The sequence below is a fragment of the Drosophila tropicalis genome, unplaced genomic scaffold (assembly GCF_018151085.1).
Source record: "Drosophila tropicalis isolate 14030-0801.00 unplaced genomic scaffold, ASM1815108v1 contig_593, whole genome shotgun sequence".
Lineage (NCBI taxonomy): Eukaryota > Metazoa > Arthropoda > Insecta > Diptera > Drosophilidae > Drosophila > Drosophila tropicalis.
Window position 1 is genome coordinate 14752228 of NW_027173070.1, and position 26857 is coordinate 14779084.

Consider the following 26857-nt stretch of genomic DNA (forward strand, 5'->3'; position numbering starts at 1 on the left):
AAGAAAATTATAATTACAAAATATATAAAGCAGGCACTTGAGACACGTTGCCAGCCAGGCAGACATACAGAAAGACAAGCTAGCTGTGGCACACAGGTAGACAGACAGGTAGCAGAACAGACAGCGAAAGCGAGCTGGAGAATTAAATACAAGGATCAGCAGAGGAGTCAGCAGTTGTTAGTTTAGTTTGCAACGAGCTTAACGAGCTGTTGCTGTTGCGTCTGATCCCAAAAAAGTGAATGAAATTTGAACTGAGAAAGGCTCTAAGCCAACGAAATTGTCTGAATATTGTTTGTGATAATTGCGCCCCAAAAAAAAAAACCTTGTCTGTGTCGGATCATTTTCAAAAACTTGTTTTACAATACAAAAGTTCAAAGAGTTTTTCAAAAAAATCCTTTAATTAATTGTTACACAAAATTCCACTATGCACTTAAATATTTAATGGTTAACTAAATATTTAAGTTCTGGCAGTTGGGCTAAGCAGTCACGCAGATAATCATATTTCAGTAACATACTTTGGACAAATACCTAGATGAACTAAGCGCTGAACAAAAGTCCTTGGCATAACTTCTGTCACAGGACGTGATGACGGGTTTTTAGCCAACATCAGCATCGTCTCCTTCAGCCCAGTTAACGTAACTCGCTCTTAGTTTTTGTGGGGTCAGGCTCTTGTCTTCTCTTGCAATTATAATTGCGTTTGCATTTTCCTTAAATTGTGGACTAAACAAGCACGTGGGCGTTGGAGATTTGGGCGTGGCAGTGCAGGGTGAAGGGACTACTGTGGCTTTGCTTCTATTCTATGTATAACTAATTTGGCATGGCATACTTTCCAGACCAGGCACACTCACACTTTGAGCGACAAATTAACGCCGCGTTAATGACACGCGATGCGAACACACACACACACACACATACACACACTTTTTACTGCTACCCCATTCCTTTGTCTAACACTTAGGCTGTTTTGGCATGTGGCAGAAGGCAACTTCCGCCTATAGAGGGTTTTACTGTGTGGCGGCTTTGGCTTCCGTTGCGCAGCGGAAGATGATTCCTCAAGGGACAAGGAGGATGAGGCGAAATAGTAGGAGAATGAGAAGTGTATAGGTCACCAGCAGCTGCGCCAAGCGGAAAATTAGGCAACACCACACACACACACACACACAAACACATAAAGCTCTCAAGCCCATTGAATTATCACACTCAACAGACAAAACAGACTGAATGGCATACAGTTGGGAGTTAAGAGTTGGGACAAAAGGGGCACCATGATGGGCAAACCTCAATTCAAAACGCAATTTGGCTACCACTTGAATGCAGACAACTCTAAGGAGGCGGCTGCTGCGTTCATTAGGCAATCAATTGCCAATCATCACTTGAATTACTGGAAGTCACACGGCCATTAAACACTCGTTTTTCCTAACGTTCCTCTATCAATTCTTTCTTTTCCAGATCATTCGCGAACGTTTGCCGGATTATCCTGAACGTAGCAGCCTGATATGGAATAGTTCACCGGGCGCTTTACTCACCCTACCCACATTTGCCGATAGTTCAAGGTAAGATTTATATTGCCCAATTCCCAATTCGCCATTAACCCAAAAAAAAAAAAAAAAAAAACAAATTTGTTGCAGATTCATGCCATTTCTTCTCAATTCGTTGGGTGCGGAGCCACGCCACAACTACACGGCGGTTATCTATGTACAAATTGGCGCTGCCTTGGGCCCGAATGCTGCTCTCTATAAACTAGTCAAGACCATTACAAAAAGCCAATTTGTGGATAGAGTAAGTAGTAGTAGTGGTAGTAAAAGTCCAAATAGTTGCATAAATATGCCCAACTGAGAGTTGCTTAACTTTTAAAAAGCTATATAAATTTCATTAACGACTCAATTAGCTATAAACAAGATGTGGGGAACATTTGATAGCCTACTTTTTGGGGTGAATATTGCATTAACTTAGCTAATCACATTTCCATTCTCGTTTAGATACTCGTTTTATGGGCCGCTGATCGGCCTCTGCCATTAAAGAAGCGTTGGCCACCCACCTATCACATACCCTTGCATGTGATTGCTCTAGCCGGACGAAATGCAGCAGCTGCTGCTGCTTCTGGCCATAATGCCATACCCACTCATGGCCAGACGACTGAAGGACGACCGAGCATATCTCAACGTTTCCTTCCATACGATGAGATACAAACAGATGCTGTTCTATCGCTAGATGAAGATGCCATACTCAATACGGATGAATTGGATTTTGCCTATACCGTATGGAGAGATTTTCCTGAACGCATTGTTGGCTATCCAGCACGAGCGCATTTCTGGGATGATTCAAAGGTAATGCCCCATTGTAATAGGTTCTTTTAATCAGTTAATGCAAAGTTTTCTCTTTGTTTGTTATAGAACGCCTGGGGTTATACGTCCAAATGGACAAACTACTATTCAATTGTGTTAACTGGCGCGGCCTTTTACCACCGCTACTACAATTACTTGTATACCAATTGGCTGTCGTTGCTGCTATTAAAGACTGTACAGCAATCCTCTAATTGTGAGGATATCCTAATGAATTTGCTGGTCTCGCATGTGACCAGAAAACCGCCGATTAAAGTGACGCAGCGCAAGGGTTACAAGGATCGGGAGACGGGTCGTTCGCCATGGAATGATCCAGATCATTTTATACAACGGCAAAGCTGTTTAAATACATTCGCGGCAGTTTTTGGGTGAGTATATCGTCATGGAAATATGAGTATATTCAAATTAGAGAGAAATCAGAAAGAAATCATTGAGAAACATAAGAATCTAAACCAATCGATTAATTCCAATCGAGTAATTATAATACTCACAGTATATCATATGAGTATTTGAAAGAGGCTTCAACTAGTTTTATTATTACTTATTCAGTTCAAGTGTTTTAATCGTTTCACTAATTTTATTCAATTTATTGATTCTATTATTTAATTCAAACTTTCAATGGGTGAATAAGTTTCCCATTTTATGTTACTTTTGGGTACAACTTTGATACTCAATTCATATTAAGCCTTATTCATTCATTCATTTCCCTTTCACGGTAATATGCTCCCTAAAGTATGTAATAAGCAGTCCAATAATAAGCTTTTTCATAGATTTAAAGTAATTTTAGAATGCTCTGTGAAAAAAAATAAGTCACGATGACAAAAATGTTAATAAACAATTTCTAAGTGACAAATTTTTATATTTTCGAAAACAATAACACAGGCCGACATGATTTTTGCTGACGTTAACTTGAGAGGTGTTCTTAACTGATTCGGGTACGCCTATTCTAACTGCGTACTTGGTTTTTGTCCATCACGTCTAGATTTTGTGAAATCTGGAGATCTGGGGTTGAAAAATAGGCACCCAAAAGTATACTATAGAAAGTTTGAAACAAAAATTTTTAACTTTTTTAACAGATTTTACAATATTCCGTGTAAGAAAATTAGTTCTTTTTTACACACTAATAAATATACTATTTGTAAGACGCAGCAAATTCCCACAATTCTTTAAAATTTAAAAGCAGACAATTCTTGAAATAGCTATAGCTTACTTTTTGGTTGAAATTTTACTCATTATAGAACTATATCCGAAGTGTAAGATATTATCCATTATAACAAAGAAATAACTCTTTGATATTTTGTAAATTCCTTTTTAATCAAGTCTAATATATTAATAGGATAAAATAATAATGTTTTTAGTACTATATTATGCTTATATTATGGAAAAATATATTGCAAATTAGGTCATTTTGAATAATTTGAACGCATTTTTTTTCGAAATCCTGACGTGATGGAGAAAAACTAAGTACGGGGCCGTGATTAGCAGCCCCCAATTACTATAGGAGACCTATTGAACTTCAAACACTTTTTCATGACCTCAAAAATGTCGGCCTGTGTAATTGCTTTTCGAGCTATTGCATACTTAATGGGGCAAATTTTATTTATTTTACATACCTATTTCCTAGCCTATGCATTACATATAAATATTATCTATTATAATTTGATTTACTCTAACTTAAATATCTCTTTTTTTTCTATTCTATTTCTCGACTTAGTTACATGCCGCTAATACGTTCCAATTTGCGAATGGATCCCATGTTATATCGTGATCCAGTTTCCAATTTACGTAAAAAATATCGTCAAATTGAGCTGGTCGGCAGCTAGCGATATGTGCACCATTCTGGCAATAGCTACAAGCGTTAAGAGTACTGAAACATTACACCAACACCCCCCACACACACACACACACACACATACACCCACACCTACATCCAACCGCTGTTTATGGACGCTGGCCAAAGCGACGCAAAAAAATAGAAGCAAAATAGAAGATATAAAAAGTAAAACTATGTTAATTATTATTAGTAGCAAAAGGAAAAAGTTAGTTAGGATATATCAAGCGTATACATATACATATGTATATATATGTATGTGGATGTGTTAGTCATAAGCGTTGCAATTATATGCATATACTATATGTGTATATATATATATATACAATATATATAGACTAGCCACACATCTAGCCTCTAGTTATCATCTGCAAGCAAATTGCCATTCTATAATATTTCTAGTTTTAATTTTTTTTGTTAGTTTGCTAATTTCAAATTAGCTTACGCAAGGAAAGGAAGTAAGAAAAATTATCAAGTTTTCGATATATATGTATATATATTACTAAGAATATATATATATATATATGTAAAGTAATATATGTACGTACGTATTGCATAAGTAGCTGGATTTTTTGTACTGTGTGAATTTGAGTTTTTGTATGTGTATATTAAGCGAATGTGTTTGTATGTATGTATGTATGTAAGCAATTGTTGTAACTCTATCATATGAATGTATACTATAATTTAGTTTATATATCAATATATACATATACATATATAATGTATACATGAATAGTTTAAATATTTCAATATTTAGCTTAAGCAATGAAATGAAATTCCTTATCAAATAGAACATATACATACATATATATATCTATAACTTGTGGCCATTTTTACAGCAACAATAACTAGCAGAGGACTCCACGATTTGCTCCCTAACACATACTTACAAACATTTCACACTCTATCTATATATACATATATATATGTATATAGGCACAAATGTGCACAAATCTGTAGCATCAACTTAAGTTTTCCAATGTGCAATGTTCAAAGGAAAGTCTATCTCCTTTTTTATTGTGTTACTCAGTTATTATCGCGGCCATCTTTTAGTACCAATCTGCAATCAATATATAAGTATGATTAAAAAACAACAACAATTTGTTATTATACTCACATATCAACAAAGAAAAAAACAACAAAAATTCTAATTATTAGTAGTGTTTGCCTTTTAATTTAAATTAGTTTCTATTCATTTTATACTGTAAAATTATTTCTTTTTTATGTACAATCCAATTTATATACATGTATATGTATCTATATATAAGTAACGAAATATATATTTTTTACAAAACAAAAACAAATGAAAACGAAGAAAAGAAATTATACAAAATGCATTACCAAAACCAAATGAAAAGAACTTTTGTTTAATTTGAAATCAACAACAAAATTAATTTAAACATGTGGATTTTTAGTTTCAAAGTGCGTAGGGCAATAAGTGTAGCAATGCGAAAATGGAAAACTCTTGAGAAATGAGAAAATTATCAACCATAATGCAATAACAACTATTTAGCTTAAACATATCAAAAAGAGTTGGGCCAATATCAAGGTTATATCAAGGGTCATATATCCAAAAGTTATTTTGGTAATACAAATTCTATATCGATAATGGAATAGTAATTGAGTTTAAAATACTTTTTCCTTCTTAACAAAACGCAATACCTTAATATCCTTAAGAAACAGAACATTGAATTTTAGCGGCAATATAAATAGATTAACTCATACAAATTAAAAGTAGTATTTACTCAAAAGAAACTTTAAGTTTTATGTTCATTTTGAAATTCTTCACATCACTTTACACAAATTTCAAAGTATTTTTGAATATATTACTGAGAAATGAATGCAAAGTTAATGCTTTTTGACCATGACTTTATTAAGAAACGTTTTTTTCAAGAAATTCGGGTGAAATTAGTGAGTTGAACCTTCATTTGTTTATAACAGTTCATAATTTGTTTCAAATCCATGTATTAAAAGAGAAAGACATAAGCTTTGAATGCGTCATTTTAAAATCGTTTATGTTTTTCAAATATTTTCGAAGTTGCGATAAATTTATAACTAAGCCTAACCTAATATGTTCCTTTGCATATTTCTCAAAAACGAAAGCTTTCCGATCGTTAGTTTCTGTGTTATAGTTTAATGATCAAAAAATATTGTCAAACTAGATCTCAATTAGACAAGAGGAAGTTTCTAAATATCAAGTTTTATTCAAGTTGTTTTCTAATTGAGGTCTTCGAACATGGCTATATCGACTTGGCTTCTCAAGCTGATCAAGAATATACATACATATATAGTTTGTGGATTCAGAAAGGTCTTCTTTTTAAATATTTGAACAATTTTTTAAAACCCTGTACAAGAAAAGGAGGATAGAAGTTGATAAAAACTGCAATAAATTAAAATTACTTTAAATTTAAATTTATTTGAAACTAGAACTATAGACAAACTTTATTTACAACAAGGAAGAAAATCGTCAGATAAATTCTTATTTATTAATTTATTGCCATTCTTTTCATTTCTTTCATTGCAAGTCTTCTTCTGTAGCCATTACTGGAAATACCTATAACCATTTGTTCTGCTTTATGTTAATGGATATTGATTTTGCTAATAAACTATGTAATTCCATTGACAGCTTTTTGGAATATGACCCGCCCAGCCTTCAGTCTCAACTCTGGACTGCCAAATAGCAAATTGTTCAGCATTTATCAGTGCAAATGAATAAAAAGAAAAAAACAAAAAATATATATAAATGCTTATCGGCAATATACATAAAATTTACAATAACTATGCATACATACATACATACATATTTATTTATATGAATGTAATTTTGACATAGAGAGAGAGACAAATGGCAAATGCTTTGCATGTGGCAAGCTTCTATCAGCACGGCCATAAATCAAATATTTCCAAAATTCAAAATTGTTGCCGTTGACTATGAGATATAATAATCAAAAACTGCAAGTTATGAACATGTATACACGACCTCACGACACCCACACACAAACAGACACACAAACACATACACATGATGCAATTAGAAACTAGAAACAAGAACAACAAGAATTTTTGTACAGTGTATTTGATTTTAGAATTTGTAACTCTGTATGTAACAAAAACAAAAAAAAAAAAAAAAAAGAGAAAAAAAAACGATATTTGTATTTATACTCGTATATTTGTGAATTTCTATTTGTGACACGAAACAAACAAGCAACAGACAACAATTGCACATTTTTATACTTACAACAACAACAACAAGAACAACAAAAAACTTGACCAAGGCAGAGAGTGAACTCACCCACACAAATAAACAAATAACAAACAAACAAACAATTACCACATGGCCAAAAACCAAAATCAATTGCAAAAAGCCATTAATTAACTATAATTAAAATACATATTAATAATTGCAGCCACATAAAATGGTAAACCACTTTATAAATAATATATTGCATAAACATTAGGCAAAAAAAAAAATCCCATCTCCCCTCTACATCGACCTAAAAACAAAAACAAACAATAAATACCTTCAAGTCAAATAAAAAAAAAAAGGAAAACTACACATAAAAATCCCTAAGAAAATTATTGAAATATAAATGTTGTGATACTGGATCGATAGGCATTAAAATAATAATATTACAAATAACAAATCCATCAACTTGTTGTCATTGATTTTCATGTTTTTATTATTTCATGCATTTTTCATCATATTTTGAAGAAAAAACATTGGATAATTGTGCGTAATCAATTATTTTGCCACATTTAACATGCAATTTTTTTATTTCACCCCTCAATTGGTTATTGGAAAATAACATAAAAACAAAAATATGTTAAAAAAAAATGCATTATGGCGAAGTTTCTATACTCTTGCAGTATAATGATTCGCTTTACATTATTCAATCTATACAATTAAGGACACCCTGGTCTTTAATAGATGATCTCGATTTGCCATTGCATACTTCTAGGGTGAAATGTAATTTACCTCTTACACTTTACTGGGGATCTAACGTTCTACTAATGAACTATGAAACAACATGTTTTTGTTAAGTAAAAACATTTTAATACAAGAAATCCTTGTGAGGGTATAACTACGGAAAAGACAGAAAACATTTTGCTGATTTAAAAAGGGGAAAAAAACACAACTACACTCGCGGTCAATTGATAAATACAGATTGAGTCTGACGGCAATATTTTACTAAATAGATGCATTCCATAATATTTTTTTCACTTGGATGTCAAACATAATAGTAAGGTAACTAAAATCCAAAATAAATTCATGTATTAAAATCCATCTATATGATTAAATGTATTATCTATTCATTTGACCGCCATTGTTACTATTGGACAGACCAAACGAATCGAAACGAAACGATTCCTTTAGGTATGATGCATGGCTGGCGGCATTCATAAAATTTAATTGAATTACGTTTCATATGCATTATGTTAATTTTTTGCACATTTTCATATTGATTTTTACATACCTTTTGAATTGTACATACTATCAAAAGCAAATATATATATATAGACATACATACATATACATATAAATAAAATGTTAAGCAGATATTAAAATCCAAAATAAGAGAACTAAATGTGCTTAAAAATTGTTAAAGCTTAAGGCGAAATAAACACACACACATACATACACAATGAAATCAACATAAACACCAATACACTTACATAACAAACGAATGTAAATTACATAAATTATCAAACATATGCCATATACATACATACACATATTAACATTAACAAAAAAAAAAAAAAAAAGCAAATGCTGCAAACAAAACAAAAAAAGAATAATGAAGAAAAAAAACCAAAAGAAATGTGATTTTTGAATAAAAATTAAATGAAAATGAAAACTTGAAACACAGATGATTTTGTGTTCTCTCACGAAACTTTCGTTCCTTTCTTAATTAAGCAGCTAATGTATTTTCTATTAAACAAATGAAAAACTAAACTAAAACATGCACAAACACACTCACACACACACACACACACTAGGTGTAGATGCAGCTAGTACAACTTCACACTTAGCACCTTGGGGAAAAAGTTTTTGGACCAAAAGGAGTATAGAACAAACTTTTGCCCCAGGAAAATTGGAAGCTGTGTGTGTGTGTGTACGTGTGTGTGTGATTTCTAAGCATCTTTCCCTTACTTCAGCCCTTGTAACCTTTTTCACTTCTCAGACCCCAACCTACCCTACCCAACCTACCCCCTGTGCCTTAATTGTACTTGCAAATTAATAAATTGCGTTGCTGCTGACGCCTAAAAGCCTGCAATGAAATTTTGTGGCCATGCATTTTTGCTTTTGCCGCTTGCTTTATGCACAGACAAGCACTTAATAACATTTAATTATGCTCTATTAGTGCTGAGGTTATGCCTCTCAATGAAGACGAACAGAACCGAATGGTCTCTAGTTAATTAAATTGCAAAAATCTACATTATTTCATTGAGATAAGAGAAGTGCAATAAAAATTGCCCCAAGCAATGCTGTAATTATACTCCTTCTCATTTAATTATGCAATAGCGATTATTAAATTGATGGCAAGAGTTTTGTTTTTCCTTTGAAATTAACCCCAGCCCTTTTCTACTATCTGTAAGTAAAAGAAGAATTTTGTACTTGATTAAATTCGCTTAAATTTAACTAGTTTACAGACATTTAATCCCCACACGAGAAGAGCTCTTTTCACATGTAATACAGATACGCGATTACTGAAGTGTCATTAAATTTAATTTACAGAATTCTTTGACCTTTACTTAATCAAAACTTTGGTCAAGAGCTCAGCTGCTTCATTCTGTAAAGTCTAAATGGACCGAATGGAGGTCGCCCATTTGCACCTATTGACTGTGTCCAGTGGCGGATCTACAAGTGAAGTTTCACTCTCAATGAATGAAGATGAAGATGAAACACAATACACATACATACATATATCATGGGAGAATTGCCCATATAGTAAAGCAGGACTTAAGTTCGTCTGTCTGCCGCTCTGTCTCCACCTCTTTTGTATGTGCGGAGAAGAGAGAGAGGGAAAAATATTTTGAGTAATTGAGAACTTTGAAAGAATACCTTAAGAAGTTTGTGTCATTCTTTATGATGCATCGCACCCTTAAGCAGGGTCGATTATCTCATCTTTAGGAACGTAAGAAGTAAACAATTTTCGGAATATTTTGAATATCAAGATTCCGCCACATAAATAACAATTTTTACTCGATTCTCAGTTCTATAACCAAGTTTACCCTTAAACTCATGGATCCGCCACTGATTCTGTTTGTTGGTCACTTGCTTCCGCTTGGTCGCATGTTGTTGACATTGTCAAGGTTGTTGTATGTGCATATTTTGTGTTGTATATTTTCAGTCCTTTGTCGCATACATCCGCAGCCACAGCAACAGCAGAAACAGCAGCAAACAAAAGAGCTTGTAAACGCGACAACACTTGAAAGGGGGGCGGCGGAGGCGTCGCCCTGATGCCACATAACCTCAGCAAATGTGGCTCCTAAAAGTAGGCAACATAACGCATACTACATACGTATGTACATGCATATATGAGCCTGTTATACAATATGCACGGGTTTTTTCATCTCCCTCTCTGTCTAACACTTCTTGCTTGCTCTTGTTTTTACTATAATATTTTGCATTAATTAGAAAGTGGGCCATGTTCCGAGTCTCTTAAAAGTGCTGGTTAACTTTGTGTGCGGTTTTATGCAACATAAACATAAATGCTTGCCACTGTGGCGGCCTGTTTTGTCTCTGTACAACCGTTAAATTAGGCTTAAAGCAACAAATAACAACAACAATAACAGCACCAGCAGCAGCATCAGCAACAACAACACAAATGACGCGCATTGTTTTGTTAAATATTTTGCGCAAATTGCCTTCCCCCATCCCCACCTCTAACCCTTCTCTATAACATTCTTGCCTGCTCTTTGTTATTTTTGCTAATTACTTGATTATATTACCTACATTTTATAATAATAATATATATTTACCCCCTTAAAGGGTGGGAAAACGTTTTAAACTAATGAAAAATTTTATAAAGAGCTTTTTTTGTATTATAAATTTTCGGACAGTTTACAAAAAGATTTCATTTGAGTTTCCATCAACTGGAATTGGATTCAGGATTATAACTACAAGAGTATTCAAGGTAAATGAATTCGATTTTAGCCATTTTCGCAAAGGGTCATACCTCTTTTACTAAGCCATTTTAATTGAATTTCTTTGCAGACAAAGAGTTAGTCATCAATTTCATAGAATATGTTGACAATTTGTTAAACAACCGATTTTATAATATTTAAACAGTTTCTTGCATATAGAACATTTTTCTTGTAAATATTTTTTTAACAGCAATAGCTTACATGTCTGACATTGTTTGGCAAAAAAAAAAAAAATATGAAAATAAAATTGAATTTGCCAAAAACTCTGTCGTAGAAGCAATCAAGCAAAATGCATATACATATATATATATACCCTGAATGAATGTATATACATATGGATGCATTCAGGATTCACTATGGCTGCTTGCAGTGAGGCAGGCATAATCGAAGTAGGAGCAACAACAACAATCACCAACAAAATTCCTTTTATTGAAGTGAAATTTAATAAAGAAGTTTTGAATAAGCTTTTTGCAATATATATGTATATAAACAATAAACTCTGGCCAAAAAAAAATCATAAATATTTTCATTAGGCCAAGAACAAAAAGCAAAAGGAAAACTCAATCGCAAGAGAGAGAGAGCGAGAGTATGAAGGACTGGCAAAGTGTCCTTGTTGAATGTTGTTCTTGTTCGTTTTTGTTGGCAATAAATGTTTCAAGTGTCGACTGCAACTTTTTATTGTCGAAGGTTTTTTTCCATGATGAATTTATTGGAACTATAAAAAAAACTAAATAAAGAGAGAAAAGAGTGCAATGGGGGGTCAAAAGTTAAATGTCATCACAATATGCAACATTTGTTTGGACATGACAATTGTGGAACGAAAAAGTGGCAAACCTTCAAATGCACACTTTTTTCCAGGCTTTTTGAGGTGACAAAAAAAAAACAGGAATATATACTTTTTTGTTGTTTCGTAAATTCAATATTTTTGTTGATGCAATCTGACAGAAATTGATTTAAAAATTGAAGAATTGTATCCATTTGCCTAGTTCAATGAGAAGCCTTATGACCATTAATTGTGATCGAAGATAGCCAAGAAAGCCTTACTTTTAGGATTAGATTAAGCAGTTTATATACAGGTAAAGGGAAACTAAGGATTGTATATATAATTGAGATTCAGCCTTGTTAGCAACGATTTCTACTTATTGGGCGCCTTCCTTAGATGGCTAAGAATGAAAGTGACAGAGTGACCTTCTTCTGGAAATGGCAACAATTAGAACAAACAAAACTTAATTTTTTAACAGAAATTAAAGTACTGTCTTTTCTTAAAAATCTACTTAAACAATTTATTTTCGAAAAACAAAACAAAGTATATTTACTCGGCCTAATTAGGCTACACAAGTTTCAGTATTCATTTTGCAGTAAAAACGAGAAAACTTTTGAAAGCGCCAAAAGTTCAAGGTACTAACTGGTATTTGAAACAGGCCTCAATTTATGCTGCTCGGTCCCAACAACCTTCATTTTCGATATTTTTTCAGCCATAAAGTAAAGCTAATTTGTTTACAGTCAACACACACACACACACAGACACATACACACAACTATATGGAGTAGAACTAGGCCGTCATTTGCCATTTATTATAATTGAACAGCGAACCTCGACCACCCCACGGGTCCAACATAAATTGATTAAGTTCCGCAATGCCAAAGACAAAGCGGCCCGTGCGAGCGAGTGAGAGAGTTGCAATAGGCATTGGGAGTGTGAAAGAGATGCAGATAGATAGATGGATATCTGGCGTGGTCCAAGTTCAATTTAAATGTGCATTTCGTAGCGTCTACATATAATATATAGTAATTAAGTCAACAATATGACCACGCTTTGCCCTCACGACATTATAAAGACGCAAACGACATAAATTTGCTCATAATCCACTCACAGAAAAACAGAGAGAGAGAGAGAGAGAGAGTAACTAATAAATGAGTTTTTAAAACTAATTAAAATATTTGTTTCCATACGTACATATGTACATATGTGTGTTTGAATGGATGATGCGATCCAGCTATGTAGATTGCATTAATGTTAATTGTGGGCATACTCGCATTCAGTTTGATTTGACATAAAACCGGAACTGCGCTTCGTCTGCCAAAGAGAATCCACCACCAACCATCATCATGCCCAGGCCCAGAACCCATACCCCAGACCCCAGAGACCAGACCATTGGCCAAGTGCTGGGGAAATTAAAGCCACATTATGGATACATTATCTGTTGGCTACGACAACTCCACTTAACACAGCGAGGCTGGGTGGGTGGACAAAAAGAGAAAAAAAAAAGAGAGAGAGAGAATGAGAGTCTAAATTGGGGAGAGGGAGAGAGAGTGAAAGAGTGGGAGGCTGTGAAGCGTAGGAAAATTTACGTTTGACATCAGCCGTAAAGTCAGAACGCTATGGAATAACAAAAGCGAGGGCAAAACAAAACGTTTACCATCAAAAGTTAAATATTATCAATTTAACATTAGATAACATTTAAGCAGTAGTAGTTTTTCAAATAATTATATATAATTTCTTCAAATACGGCCATCTCTTTTTCCTGGAATTGAGAAAAATATATTTAGTATAAGTCGTATTAGCTTTTGCACATTTTCTATATATTATACCTGAATGATTGGTACGATTTCGACAAATGAGTTACCCACTTTAAAAAGACTCTTTAATACGAAAATGTGCATCAATAGCTTAAACCCTGAGAGACTGTGTATGGATAGAAACAGACAGACCCTTTTTGAAGATATAAAAACATGAAACTATTGTAAAGTACAGAATTCTCTCCAAGGCGTTTGGAAAAAAAAAGAGAACATTTTCAAAAAATTTAGTTGTTAAGACTTTAATGCAGATTAAAAGATGTTATTACAATTTGATAATATTCCAAAACTACACTAAAACTGTAAGAAATTAGAGGTTACTGTAATATGCCTCTTCATTCGCATTTTTTGTCACGCTTTAAAGGATTACTTGATAATTTTAATTCAAAATTTAATTCAAAAGCATTAAAATGAGATGTTACAGACTTGCCAAGTTAAAAATCTGAATAAATTTTGTGAATTTTTCAAATTATATTAAATTGAATTAAATTTTCGCTCCAAGTCCAATGAAGTTTTAACCAAAAAAAGGTAAAAACCAACGCAGAACTGTTATGTCATTATCCACCACCGAATCGCAAGAGAGTTTTAAGTTACTCTCCAAGCTTTTCAAACGTCCCTCCTTGTGGAGTTGGCAAGTGCATGACGAGGGGAGGGTTAGCTATTGGGGTTAGGGTCCAGTTCCAGTTACCATGGTTGCTCTTCTTGGTTTTTTGTGTTTTTGTTAGTGTCGCTGGCATTTTGATCTATGAATGCATGAATGAATCGTCGCGTACAGCACCAGCAACAACAACAACAACAACAATAATAATAATGACACCCCTCGAAAACAATTGAAATAATTCTAGCAGAAATTGTTTTATGTTAGCTCAGCAAGTTGTTCCATGTTATATATGTATTTTTTATATACTTTTTGTTATTTCACTGTTCAGTTTTGCTGCCCAATGTCGAGTGAAAAGTTGTAGAAAAAAAGTGTGAAACATATTTTCGGATGAAAAATATTTTGACTAAAAATATAGAAAGGAGCAAACGAAAAACCAAAAAAAAAAAAAACACGTGTAATTAATAAATGCGCTTAAATGCGCCATGAACTATGCAAAAGTTATGTGCTAAAAAGTGAAACCTCAAAAAAAAAAGACACGGAAATATAAAATTTTGGGAAAAAAAATCTCGAGTTTAGTTTTAATTTTTTGTGTGTTTGGATGATGACATGATGTGGCGGCGGCTGGCATTTATGATTTATGGTATCCTGTTTATCCTTGACACCAGGATATGCCATGGACAGCAAACTCACATTAAACTGGAGCAGGGCGATCTTATTGGTGTAAGTGAAGTCCTTTGGGCGACTGAAAAGTGAAGGTGATAATATAAGTGGATTTCATTCGCAGCTAAAGGTCTTTCCCGATGGCGCACGTAGCTCAGTGTATGCCTTTCTGGGTGTTCCCTATGCCCAGGCTCCAGTGGGCGAATTAAGATTTGCGGTGAGTCAAAAAAAAACTATGTAAATTTGATAAGATAATAGTTTAATCTATTGCTCGGCAGGCGGCTAAGCCTCATCCTGGATGGAATCGCACTCTCCAAGCCATGCAAATGCAATCCGTTTGTCCACAGTTAACCAACACGATTTACGATGAGAATGCCGATGGTAGTCTGGCCAGACCCATTGCCACGGATGAGGATTGCCTATTCTTGAATATTTGGACACCCGAGACGGGATTGCGTTATGGTAAATTGCCCATATTGGTAATCATCAGTGGTGAGGAGTTTGCCTACGATTGGCCCAGGAATCGCATCAATGGCTTGGATTTAGCCGCCGAGGGCAATGGAATACTGGTAGTCAGTGTCCAGTATCGCAACAATATTTATGGATGGCTGGGATTAGGCAGCCAGCATCGTCATTTACCTGGAAACTATGGAATGACGGATGTACAGTTGGCTTTGGAATGGCTGCAAGCAAATGCCATTTCCTTTGGTGGTAATCCGGATCAGATAACTTTACTTGGACATGGCAGTGGTGGCGCTAGCTTGGCAGTAGCCTTAAGCCTGCAGGAATCGGGGCAGAGCATTCATCAGTTGATACTGATGTCACCGGGTCCGATAATGCTTAACTTGGGCAAAGAGCACGAACAGCGTATTGAGGAGACGGGCCGTTTGCTGGTCCAGAAACTAGGATGCCAATTCGAAGAGGCTCAACGGCGGCAACTCCTGGGTTGTCTTCGTCGGAAGAGCCAGGAAGATTTACTAAGAGCTTACGAGAGTGTTTATAATCATGGTAATGGTAGCTTACAGCTCGGTGTAGTCCTTTCTCGGGGAGGTCTGGATGAACAGCTCACGAAGGGAAACAAAACGATAGCTCTGCCTCCAATATTGATTGGCATTACATCAAACGAGGGAGCATTTCTACAGGACTATTGGTTAGATGTGGCCAGGGAGGGAGCACCGGCTTTACAGGATTACATAAATTACACTTTGATGCCCAATGTTCTCCGTTCTCTGGACAAGGACGCCTTCAACTTTGAAGATAGAAGCGCTCAATCGGAACTATTGGCTATTCAATGGCGATATTTTGGAAGAGAAGCAAATGTCCACCAATTGCTGAGTGGAATGCAACGTCTGATATCCGAAGCGCTTTATGAGCTACCATTCCATCGACTTCTGGATCTCGTCAACGGATCCTCGGCTTCAGTATATGCTTATGTTTTCGATCACAAAAACTCAATGGATATGCGGGGCAGAGTGAATCTTTTCAGTGGAGCCTCGCATAGCTCGGATTTGCCTCTTTTGTTGGGACCAAGTCTTTTTCAGCAGATAGCTCGAAGACGTTTTAATAGTGATGAGGAGCAGCTTTGTCGTAAGCTGAGAGGAGCGTTTGCCAACTTTGTTAAAAGCGGCAATCCCACTCCTGGACGCATCTACGATGCCTGGGCGCCTTACACAAAGCGAAATCCATTTATCTACAGCCTGGGAGAGCAACAGCAGCAGCAGCAACAGAAGGTGGGAGGATCGCAGGATGACATTGCCATTGAGAAATTGTTAAGAGGCGATGCATCTTTGGGGACTGATCGAAGCCTCTCTCGAACAAATCGCCACGACACCTACAGACCAAATCCGAACTCTTATACAGCCGCCAATCAACTGGATTCGGGCTATGCTCATCATCTGGAACGTGTCTCTGGCTTCTGGCAGGTTTTACTGCCTTTGGAGAGAAATCAACAGCTGCTGGGAGGATCCCTTGGACAGAGAGTGCGGTTAATGGAGGCTCATGCTGACGCTGCCCGTTACCGTCAGGGTTTCTATGCCATGTTGGGTCTGGTCTGCTTGCTACTGGCTTGCCTGTGTTTGTGTGTCTATCTGCTAAGGCGCCAACCAGATTCACTTAGGCGACGCACTGCATCACAATCGGAATGCGATTGCTTATGACAAAAGTGGTTTCGGTGGACGACCATCTTTGGCAGCAATAAAAACAAGGACACGCAGGCATCCGGCACAGGAGGCATTGCCAATGTCGAGTCCTGGCGCAAAGGTGGTCGCCCAACGAAACGTGAGCAAGCTGAGGGTGGGGAGAGAGGAGGAGCAAGTGGAGAGGGAGCAACAGGCCAATCACGTGTACGACGTCCCAGACAATTGCAACCGTACGATATACAGGTTGCCCACACTATTGGAGGACGAGCTGGAGGAGGAGGAGGAGGAGGTGCTGGCAGATCAGGAGAACCTGCAATTGCAATTGAGCAACTTGTGGACCCTATGTCCAGCAAATTCGAGCAAAGTGTGGCTGTTAAGAACTGGCAATACCAGTTGACTTGTGATAAGTTCTAAAAGCAAACCAAAAAAAATATTTGCATAATTCAACCATTGATTATATGAAGTTTTTACAATAAAAAAAAAATATCAAGATGTTAATTTTGCAATTCGATGCCGTCTAATGTTATAATATTAAGCCTCCCTTATAACATATCTAAGGTTCTCTTTCTCAAAAAGTTTTTTATTTAATAAGATTATTCCAATGAGATATTCCACAAAGTATTGTTTGAGAAGAAATTGTTCATATTTTCAGATATTTGTCATTATTAATTGTCATATGTTTATGTACCTTATCTACACGACGCATATCACCTTCAGTACTTTCCATTCAGGATAACCTTTGCAAGCGATCGGCCAATTTTCAAACTAAGCTCCATCCCAATAAGCTACAAATTGGTTGCTTAAAGTTTCTTAGTACAAATAGACATGACGATATCGAATTGATGAACACGAATTTATTTACTTTATGGAATCGGAGTCGTCTATTTCTGTGCGTTGCAAACCACAAACTACATATGTATGTATGTATACTTAGAGCATGCAAAATTTAAACTTGGCGGGAATCGATAACAATGTTAAGTTAACAGACTGAAAATGTGCTAACAGTGGCTGTTATCGGCAATCAGATGTTTGTATGCGCTAGCGTTTAACAGAAGTCGACACGTGCGGGCGCTTCGAATTGAAATATAATTTTTTTTAATTTAAAATCGACTTAAAATGGGTTCAAAAAGACCGTTAGATGTGCATATGTTCCCCTCGGACTTGGAGTTTGCCGTCTTCACTGATGAGGAGATACGGAAACTTAGTGTAGTTAAAGTAGTGACCGGACTCACCTTTGACGCTTTGGGCCATCCAGTCGTAGGGGGTCTTTACGACATACGGTTAGGCTCTTATGGGCGCTGCATGGATCCCTGTGGCACCTGTCTGCTGATGCAGGATTGTCCCGGTCATATGGGTCACATCGAACTGGGAAGTCTGGTATATAATCCTTTCTTTATTAAACTCGTCCAGCGATTGCTTTGCATTTTCTGTTTGCATTGTTTCAAGATGCAAATGAAAGGTGAGTTGAAGGTGGTCCCACAACGAACCTAACTAATTTCGACCTTCTTTTAGACCACGAATGTGAGATCATTATGTTGCAGTTGCGCCTCATTGATGCTGGCTACATAATTGAGGCACAAGAATTGGAGCTTTTCAAATCAGAAATTGTTTGCCAGAATACCGAAGAATTGGTCAAACTGGACAATGGAGATGCTGTGCATCCTCGCATTGCTGCTATGCATGAGCTGCTGGAGAAGAATCAGAGCAATGCCAGCAATGTGACCAAAACCAGTTGTTCCCTGCGCACAGCAATAACACATGCAGCCCTTCAAAGGGCGGGCAAGAAATGCAGACACTGTAATAAATCCATGAGATTCGTTCGCTATATGCATCGTCGGTTGGTTTACTATGTAACCTTAGCTGATATCAAGGAGCGGTAAATTTACAAAATATTTTCCATTGGGTTGACAATAACATTATTCTTCTCTTCCGTTAGATTGGGAGATGCAGCCGATGCCACTGGTCAGAACAAGGTTATCTTTGCGGATGAATGCAGACGCTACTTGCGACAGATTTACAACAATTATCCACAGTTGCTTAAACTACTGGTCCCCGTACTGAGTTTAGGCAATAGTTCTGCTGGTGACGGATATTCGCCTGTGGATATGTTTTTTATGGAAACCATTCCAGTGACTCCTCCGCGGGCACGTCCCATGAACGTGATAAATGACATGTTGAAAGGCAATCCACAAACCGATATCTATGTCAACATTATACTGAATAACCATGTTTTAAATGTGGTTCTCAAATTCATGAACGGCAATCAGGAAAAACTAAGCGAGGAGGCGATGGCTGCCTATCAGAATCTGAAAGGATCCAATTCGCATGAAAAGTTGTACAATGCGTGGTTATCACTGCAAACATCGGTGGATGTGCTTCTCGATGTGAATATGTCGAGGGAAGTAAAATCGGCCGAAGGTCTGAAGCAGGTCCTCGAAAAGAAAGATGGCCTGATCCGCAAGCATATGATGGGCAAGAGAGTGAATTATGCAGCACGAACTGTAATTACACCCGATCCGAATATAAATGTCGATGAAATTGGCATTCCCGACATTTTTGCTCGCAAGCTATCCTATCCTGTCCCAGTGACCGAATGGAATGTGACGGAGCTACGTAAAATGGTAATGAATGGACCCGATGTCCATCCTGGTGCTAATTATATACAGGAAAGTAATGGCTTTACCACATATATCCCGGCTGATAATGCGGCCAAGCGTGCCAGCATGGCCAAGCTGTTGCTTTCGAATCCCAAGGAAGGAGTCAAAATTGTCCATCGACATGTGCTGAATGGAGACGTATTGCTCCTCAATCGTCAGCCCTCACTGCACAAGCCCTCCATAATGGCCCACAAGGCTCGAATTCTTCATGGCGAAAAGACATTTCGTTTACATTACTCCAACTGCAAAGCGTACAATGCCGATTTCGATGGTGACGAGATGAATGCCCATTATCCACAGAGCGAAGTCGCTCGGGCGGAGGCCTACAACCTGGTCAATGTGGCAAATAACTATCTGGTGCCTAAGGATGGCACTCCATTGGGTGGTCTTATTCAGGATCATGTGATTTCGGGCGTAAAATTATCAATACGTGGACGATTTTTTAATCGTGAGGACTACCAGCAATTGGTTTTTCAGGGCCTATCCCATCTAAAGGGAGATGTAAAGTTGCTGCCTCCGGCTATTATGAAGCCAGCCATTTTGTGGTCTGGCAAACAGGTCCTGTCCACCATTATCATTAATCTTATTCCAGATGGCTATGAACGCATCAATTTGGATTCATTTGCCAAAATAGGAGGCAAGAACTGGCAGGTAACAAGCTCACGTCCGCCGAACGGTGGTCAACCCCTAACTGAACAGGAGTTGGGAGAGAGTCAAGTGCAAATCCGAAATGGTGAGCTGCTGGTCGGTGTACTCGATAAACAGCAATATGGAGCCACCACATTTGGTCTGATCCATTGCATGTACGAACTGTACGGAGGTGATGTCTCCACCCGCCTGCTGACTGCCTTTACTAAGGTATTTACCTTCTTTCTACAACTCGAGGGTTTTACATTGGGCGTTAAGGATATTCTGGTCACTGGCGAAGCGGATCGCAAGCGTAGGAAAATAATAAAAGAGAGTCGAGAAATTGGCAATAGTGCTGTGGCTGCTGCACTTGAATTGGATGAGGTGCCCCCTCATGATGAGCTGGCCGAGCAGATGGAGCAGGCCTATGTAAAAGATCCAAAATTCCGTGTCCTGTTGGATCGAAAATACAAATCCCTACTCGATGGCTATACCAACGACATAAACAAGTATGAAGGACTCTTTGATACCCCATGTTTGACTTTTTTACAAATTCTCTGTTTTTCACAGAACCTGTCTACCTGGCGGTCTTATAACCAAGTTTCCCTCAAACAATCTCCAACTGATGGTTCTATCTGGAGCTAAGGGGTCTATGGTCAACACTATGCAGATCTCTTGTCTGTTAGGACAAATTGAATTGGAGGGCAAACGTCCACCTTTAATGATATCCGGAAAATCTTTGCCCAGTTTCCCCTCGTTTGAGACTTCACCCAAGTCGGGTGGCTTCATAGACGGTAGATTTATGACAGGCATTCAACCGCAGGACTTTTTCTTCCATTGTATGGCAGGTCGAGAAGTAAGTAAATTCAATCCCCTTGTCTTCAGCTTACTCATGTTTCAACTCTCATGTACAGGGTCTCATTGATACCGCCGTAAAAACCTCTCGATCGGGTTATCTCCAACGTTGTCTTATTAAGCATCTCGAGGGATTGAGCATCCATTATGATCTGACCGTGCGTGATAGTGATAACAGTGTGGTGCAGTTTCTTTATGGCGAAGATGGTCTCGATATACTTAAATCGAAATTCTTCAGTGATAAATTCTGTGCTGATTTTCTAACACAAAATGCCAAAGCAATATTGCGCCCCAGCCAGTTGGCACTAATGAGGGATGAGGAATGCTTGGCCCAAGTGCAACGACATGAGAAGCATATACGCAGTTGGAAGAAAAAAAACCCAGTAAACTGAGAGCTGCCTTCACTCACTTTTCCGAAGAGTTGCGAGAGGAAGTCGAAGTGAAGCGACCCAATGAATTGAATACTAAAACGGGAAGAAGACGCTTTGACGAGGGCCTCCTTAAGCTCTGGAAAAAAGCTGATGCTGAAGACAAAGCCTTGTATCGTAAGAAATATGCGCGTTGTCCAGATCCCGCTGTGGCAGTCTACAAGCAGGATATCTATTATGGCTCAGTTTCGGAAAGAACGCGTAAATTAATTGAGGATTATGCACGACAAAAGCCACAGCAAAAGCAAAACATTGCTGACATAATGCACATCAAGAGCATCAAGGCATTAGCATCGCCTGGTGAGCCAGTGGGATTGTTGGCTGCGCAATCTATTGGCGAACCCTCCACCCAGATGACACTCAATACCTTCCATTTTGCTGGTCGTGGTGAGATGAACGTGACTTTGGGTATTCCCCGACTGCGTGAAATTCTTATGTTGGCCTCGTCCAACATCAAGACTCCCTCAATGGACATACCCATTAAGGCGGGTCAACAACATCAGGCAGAGAAGTTGCGTATTGGTCTGAATTGTGTGACCATAAGCAATCTTTTAGAATGTAAGATAGTAAACCATTTTAAATAATTCCATTTCTAATTATGCGTTTGTTCACAGCTGTCACCATTAACACTAGCCTTAATTTGGAACCTGAACGGGCACATGTCTATGACCTACAGTTTAAGTTCCTGCCACGCGAGGTCTACAAAGAGGATTATGGAGTGCGACCCAAGCGCATAATCAAGTACATGCATCAGACCTTCTTTAAGCAACTTATACGGGCCATACTCAAGGTGTCCAATGCCAAGAAGACATCAAAAATGTGAGATTTGAAGACTTTGTTTTTATTTTTTTACATTGATGACATTAATTTTTACTTTCTAGAATTGAGATTGATGATAAGAAAGAAGGTGGCAGCAAACAGGATGAAGATGACCACGACTTGGACAATGCTGACGATGTGAACGCACAAAAGGCAATGCCAGACAATGATGATGATTCTTCAGATGATGGGGTAAGTCATATCAAAAAGAAAACTTAGTCAGATTAATCAGAATTATTTTCTTTAGGGTGACGATGATGCCACTGGGGTGAAATTAAAGCAACGTAAAACCGATGAAAAGGACTATGATGATCCTGATGATGTTGAAGAACTGCAAGATGCCAATGGTGGGTAAAAGAAACATTCACAAAAAAGCAAACATTTCTGAATTATGCTAACTATTCTCAGAGGATGATGAAGGCCTGGATGAGGAAGATGAAGATGACGAGGGAAATGATCAAGACAATGGGAATGAGAATGTCGAAGTCGATGACAAGTCTGTGGAAAAGTTACTGAGCAATCAAATGGTGCAGGACTATACATATGACAAGGAGCACCATTTGTGGTGCCGAGTGAAACTTAGTTTGAGTGTTCGTTATCAGAAACCCGATCTGACTTCTATCATCCGTGAATTGGCTGGCAAGAGCGTGGTCCATCAGGTGCAGAACATAAAGCGTGCCATTATATACAAGGGCAACGATGATGAACAACTTTTGAAAACTGATGGCATCAATATTGGTGAAATGTTCCAATACAATAAGATCTTGGATCTGAATCGATTGTATTCCAATGACATACATGCCATCGCTAGGACCTACGGTATTGAGGCTGCCGCCCAGGTTATTGTGAAGGAAGTTAGCAATGTGTTCAAGGTCTATGGCATCACGGTGGATCGCCGGCACTTGTCGCTAATTGCCGATTATATGACATTTGATGGTACTTTCCAACCTTTGTCTCGCAAGGGCATGGAACACTCATCGTCGCCACTGCAACAGATGTCGTTTGAGTCCAGTTTGCAATTTTTGCGAAGCGCTGCTGGTTTTGGCCGACCAGATGAGCTCAATTCCCCATCGAGCCGCTTGATGGTTGGTCTGCCCGTACGGAATGGCACTGGAGCATTTGAGTTGCTAACAAAAATATGTTAATTCGATTGCAAAAAATTTCAAACTTCTCTTTTTAAAAATAATAATAAACGGTTTTCATCCGATAACGATTAAAAGTTCGAGAATAGTTCGATATTAGGAAAAGAACTAGTCACCTATGTATAAAAGAACCATCAGCTACTTGAAATGATTAGCTGAACAGCTGTTTGGCAATATTGAGAAAAAGAATTATAAAATTTAATAACTTTTAAAATGTTGGGTTCCATGGTTAAAGAGCACCACAAGGAGCAGGCCAAACGTAAACAAGAGCAAGGTTCGTAGGCTCCTTGTTAACATAATAGAAAAGTAATAAAATCTTTTACATAGAGGTAAGACGAAAAGAAGCCATTGAAGCCTCCAATGAACTTACTCAAGCTCTTGTGGACCATTTAAATGTGGGCGTAGCACAGGCATATTTAAATCAAAAGAGGTTAGATGCCGAGGCTAAACAGCTCCATGTGGGAGCCACAAATTTTGCTAAGCAGACCAATCAATGGTTGCAATTGATAGACACCGTAAGCAGCGCCCTTAAAGAGTTAGGCGATGTTGAGAACTGGGCTCGAAGCATTGAGAACGACATGTATCAGATACAGCAGACGCTAGAGGTGGCTTACAAGGCATCACGGGCTTCCCAGACAACGGGAGCAGCTCTTGATGTTGCTGATGAAAAAGTTGAGGCGAAAAAATAAAATGCTTTAATCGATTATGATTATTCTTTTATATTATATTGGTATTTACATCTATATTAACAAATGTACACTCAGATTAGGATTAAGGCTACAATAAATTGTCATCCCTTTGTTTAATCGATAATTATTAAGTTTAAAATTTAGTTCCACTTAGATGTTTCACAGTGGTCGATAATACAATATTTACTGAGAAATCAGTTATTTGTTATTTTAATATTATAATTATTATATTCTTATTCGCCGTCCTTTTTGACGTTTGTTTGCTGACATATCACAAATTATCCGTTGTTTTTTTTTTTTAGTGTTCTTTAAGCCTGACCATGAAGATTAGAAATGGGAGGCATAAAGAAATTGGCTTACAAGCTGTCAAATTGCCAAAATTCTATACTCAGTCCATATGCTCTCTATAAATAAATTCCAGCGCGGGCCATACTAAAGTGGAGCACTAAATTTTTAGCTTTTGGCGTGCAGCATTTGTTAAAAACCTTCAACTAATTGCGGGAATCTCCACGGCCTAAACAAAAAATTGCATCTTTAATAAGACTTAAGATTAATCATTTTTATGCCTTACCTCTGCGTGTTGCCCGGGCTGGTGGGGAACGTGAACGTGTACGTAAACAAGACCGGGAGCGACTGCGACTAGCACTACGATCGTAACGATGGCGACTGCCACTCCTTTTGCGACTAGTACGATATCTACGCTCACGATCTCTGTCACGTTGGTCAGAACGACTATTTCCACCACTGCGACGCAATGGGTGGGAACGCGAACGCGAACGCGAACGGGAAGAGTGCTTCCTAAAGAACGAAAGTTATTGAAATTTATAAATGTGCTGAAAATACAAATACCCACCGTAATTGATTGCCCATATAAACACCCGGGGTAGGTGTATGTGCACGTTGAGTTATTGAATAATCAACACGTATACGGCGATCATCAACTTTTATCCCAGAGCAAGCTTCCTTGGCCACACGAGCATCACTGAGATTCTCATAGTAAATGAAGCAAAAGCCTCTGGAGCGATGAGTCTGGAATAAAGGAAAACGCCGTATGGGTAAGATTATCGAAGAAATTATAGAAAAAAAATTGGAATGTGACAACAAGCCTTTAGTGATTTGCTAGTAACTTAATAAGCAAACACTCTTTATTGCTGCCCCGCAATAACGATATATTCTAGCCAAGACAATTCGTCCAAACAGCTAAATATCTCGGCTGAATGGGCTTTGAAGTGAGACTGGCCAAAGACAAACAATTTTATTTACTCACATGCGCATCAATAACCATTTGGATTCGTTGTATAGGTCCATACTTGTTAAATAACTCACGGACCTGATGTTGGGTGGTATTGGTATTTAGGCCAAATACGCCAATGCAACGGCTGGCCTGCGGACGATCCTGTAACATATGAGAACATAAAATAAATGTAGGCACTCCACAGACAGAAAAAAAAAAACTTACGCGTGTATGTCGCATGCGCTGACGTTCACGGGATCTGCGTCCCAACTTTTGGCGGGTTCTCCGTCGCGGAGCTGGAGACAGCGACAAAGAGCGCTCAGGATCGGAACGCAAGCGAGAACGTGAACGAGAACGGCGCAAATTGTGAGAGCTTCGATTGTAACGATTCCATACCAGGTCCGACCTTTATTTGATGTTAGAATGATGGAATAGATTAGAAAATCATCAGTTTGAATTTCGGCAGAACTGTTTTATTTCACTTTTCTGATGACAATTGACGTATCATAAAGATTTAGTAGTTTCGTTATGCAAATTTCTTTAATTCTTTTTTATTATTTATTGCTTTCAATTCTTTTATTCTTCTTTCTCTGGCTGACTGCTGCAACAAATACTCGATTAATTGTTAAACATTTTTCACTTACATTTTCTTCAAATTGTTTTCTTTTTGATTATTTTCTTTAGATTTATTGTCGGGAACTGCCGAGCTATACAACTTACTCCACTGAAAAGCAAATTCGACTGACGGATTCCCAAATGACAATTCATAAAACTCTAGGTTTACTATGGCTACTTGGATGTCAAGTACTTGACACCCAAAAAATTTGAAACTTCAAAAATACTCACCGGTTATGACTATGCCTTCGAACGTCACTTCTCCTGTGGGATGTCGAGGAAGAAGAGGAGGCGGAGTCCTTGCGATGGCGTTTTTGGTAATTTGAACTGTGTCTTTCTATAATCATGGTATTCTTATACGTATATTATTGCAGCGATTTAGAAAAATCCAGTTTGGTTGACTATTTTAAGCATACCATTTTTTTTTTCAGATTGTTTGCATCCCGAAACTAAAACACGCCATTGGTGTTGCCAGATACACATTATTTCCGCC

The 26857-nt window shown here is 37.6% G+C and overlaps 5 protein-coding genes across 6 annotated transcripts in view; 4 read left to right on the plus strand and 1 right to left on the minus strand.

Moving 5' to 3' along the window:
• Positions 1-5331, plus strand: part of ttv (exostosin glycosyltransferase 1 ttv) — a 70752-nt gene extending 65421 nt beyond the window's left edge. Inside the window, exons 6-10 of the mRNA XM_068291054.1 lie at positions 1450-1553; positions 1629-1779; positions 1980-2327; positions 2394-2710; positions 4057-5331. Coding sequence (XP_068147155.1) covers positions 1450-1553; positions 1629-1779; positions 1980-2327; positions 2394-2710; positions 4057-4165 — 1029 coding nt within the window. The 3' untranslated portion in view covers positions 4166-5331. The remainder of the gene's footprint in view (positions 1-1449; positions 1554-1628; positions 1780-1979; positions 2328-2393; positions 2711-4056) is intronic.
• A 9686-nt stretch (positions 5332-15017) lies between these two features.
• Positions 15018-17316, plus strand: LOC137577426 (carboxylesterase 1C). The gene is made up of 3 exons (XM_068290893.1): positions 15018-15220; positions 15285-15377; positions 15439-17316. The coding sequence occupies exons 1-3, from the start codon at positions 15107-15109 to the stop codon at positions 17314-17316; spliced, it is 2085 nt and encodes a 694-aa protein (XP_068146994.1). The 5' UTR covers positions 15018-15106.
• A 1021-nt stretch (positions 17317-18337) lies between these two features.
• Positions 18338-23903, plus strand: Polr1A (RNA polymerase I subunit RpI1). Its single transcript, XM_068291769.1, is given in 10 exon segments — positions 18338-18757; positions 18811-19174; positions 19235-21091; positions 21153-21438; positions 21497-21803; positions 21806-22423; positions 22480-22684; positions 22747-22876; positions 22932-23031; positions 23093-23903. Coding segments are annotated over 10 exon segments (4947 nt in total). The 5' UTR covers positions 18338-18414; the 3' UTR covers positions 23830-23903.
• Positions 23904-23941: 38 nt separating this feature from the next.
• On the plus strand, positions 23942-24793 carry Blos1 (biogenesis of lysosome-related organelles complex 1 subunit 1). The gene is made up of 2 exons (XM_068291774.1): positions 23942-24100; positions 24154-24793. The coding sequence occupies exons 1-2, from the start codon at positions 24040-24042 to the stop codon at positions 24513-24515; spliced, it is 423 nt and encodes a 140-aa protein (XP_068147875.1). The 5' UTR covers positions 23942-24039; the 3' UTR covers positions 24516-24793.
• Positions 24530-26833, minus strand: tra2 (transformer 2). 2 transcript variants are annotated; one of them, XM_068291770.1, is made up of 6 exons: positions 26596-26833; positions 25975-26155; positions 25783-25911; positions 25369-25544; positions 25087-25313; positions 24530-25029 (listed from the first exon to the last, which is right to left on the minus strand). In XM_068291770.1, the coding sequence occupies exons 1-6, from the start codon at positions 26709-26711 to the stop codon at positions 25007-25009; spliced, it is 852 nt and encodes a 283-aa protein (XP_068147871.1). In that variant the 5' UTR covers positions 26712-26833; the 3' UTR covers positions 24530-25006. The 2 variants fall into 2 exon arrangements, with proteins under 2 accessions (XP_068147871.1, XP_068147872.1); XM_068291771.1 differs by lacking the exon at positions 26596-26833 and adding an exon at positions 26394-26480.
• Between the last annotated feature and the right edge of the window lie 24 nt (positions 26834-26857).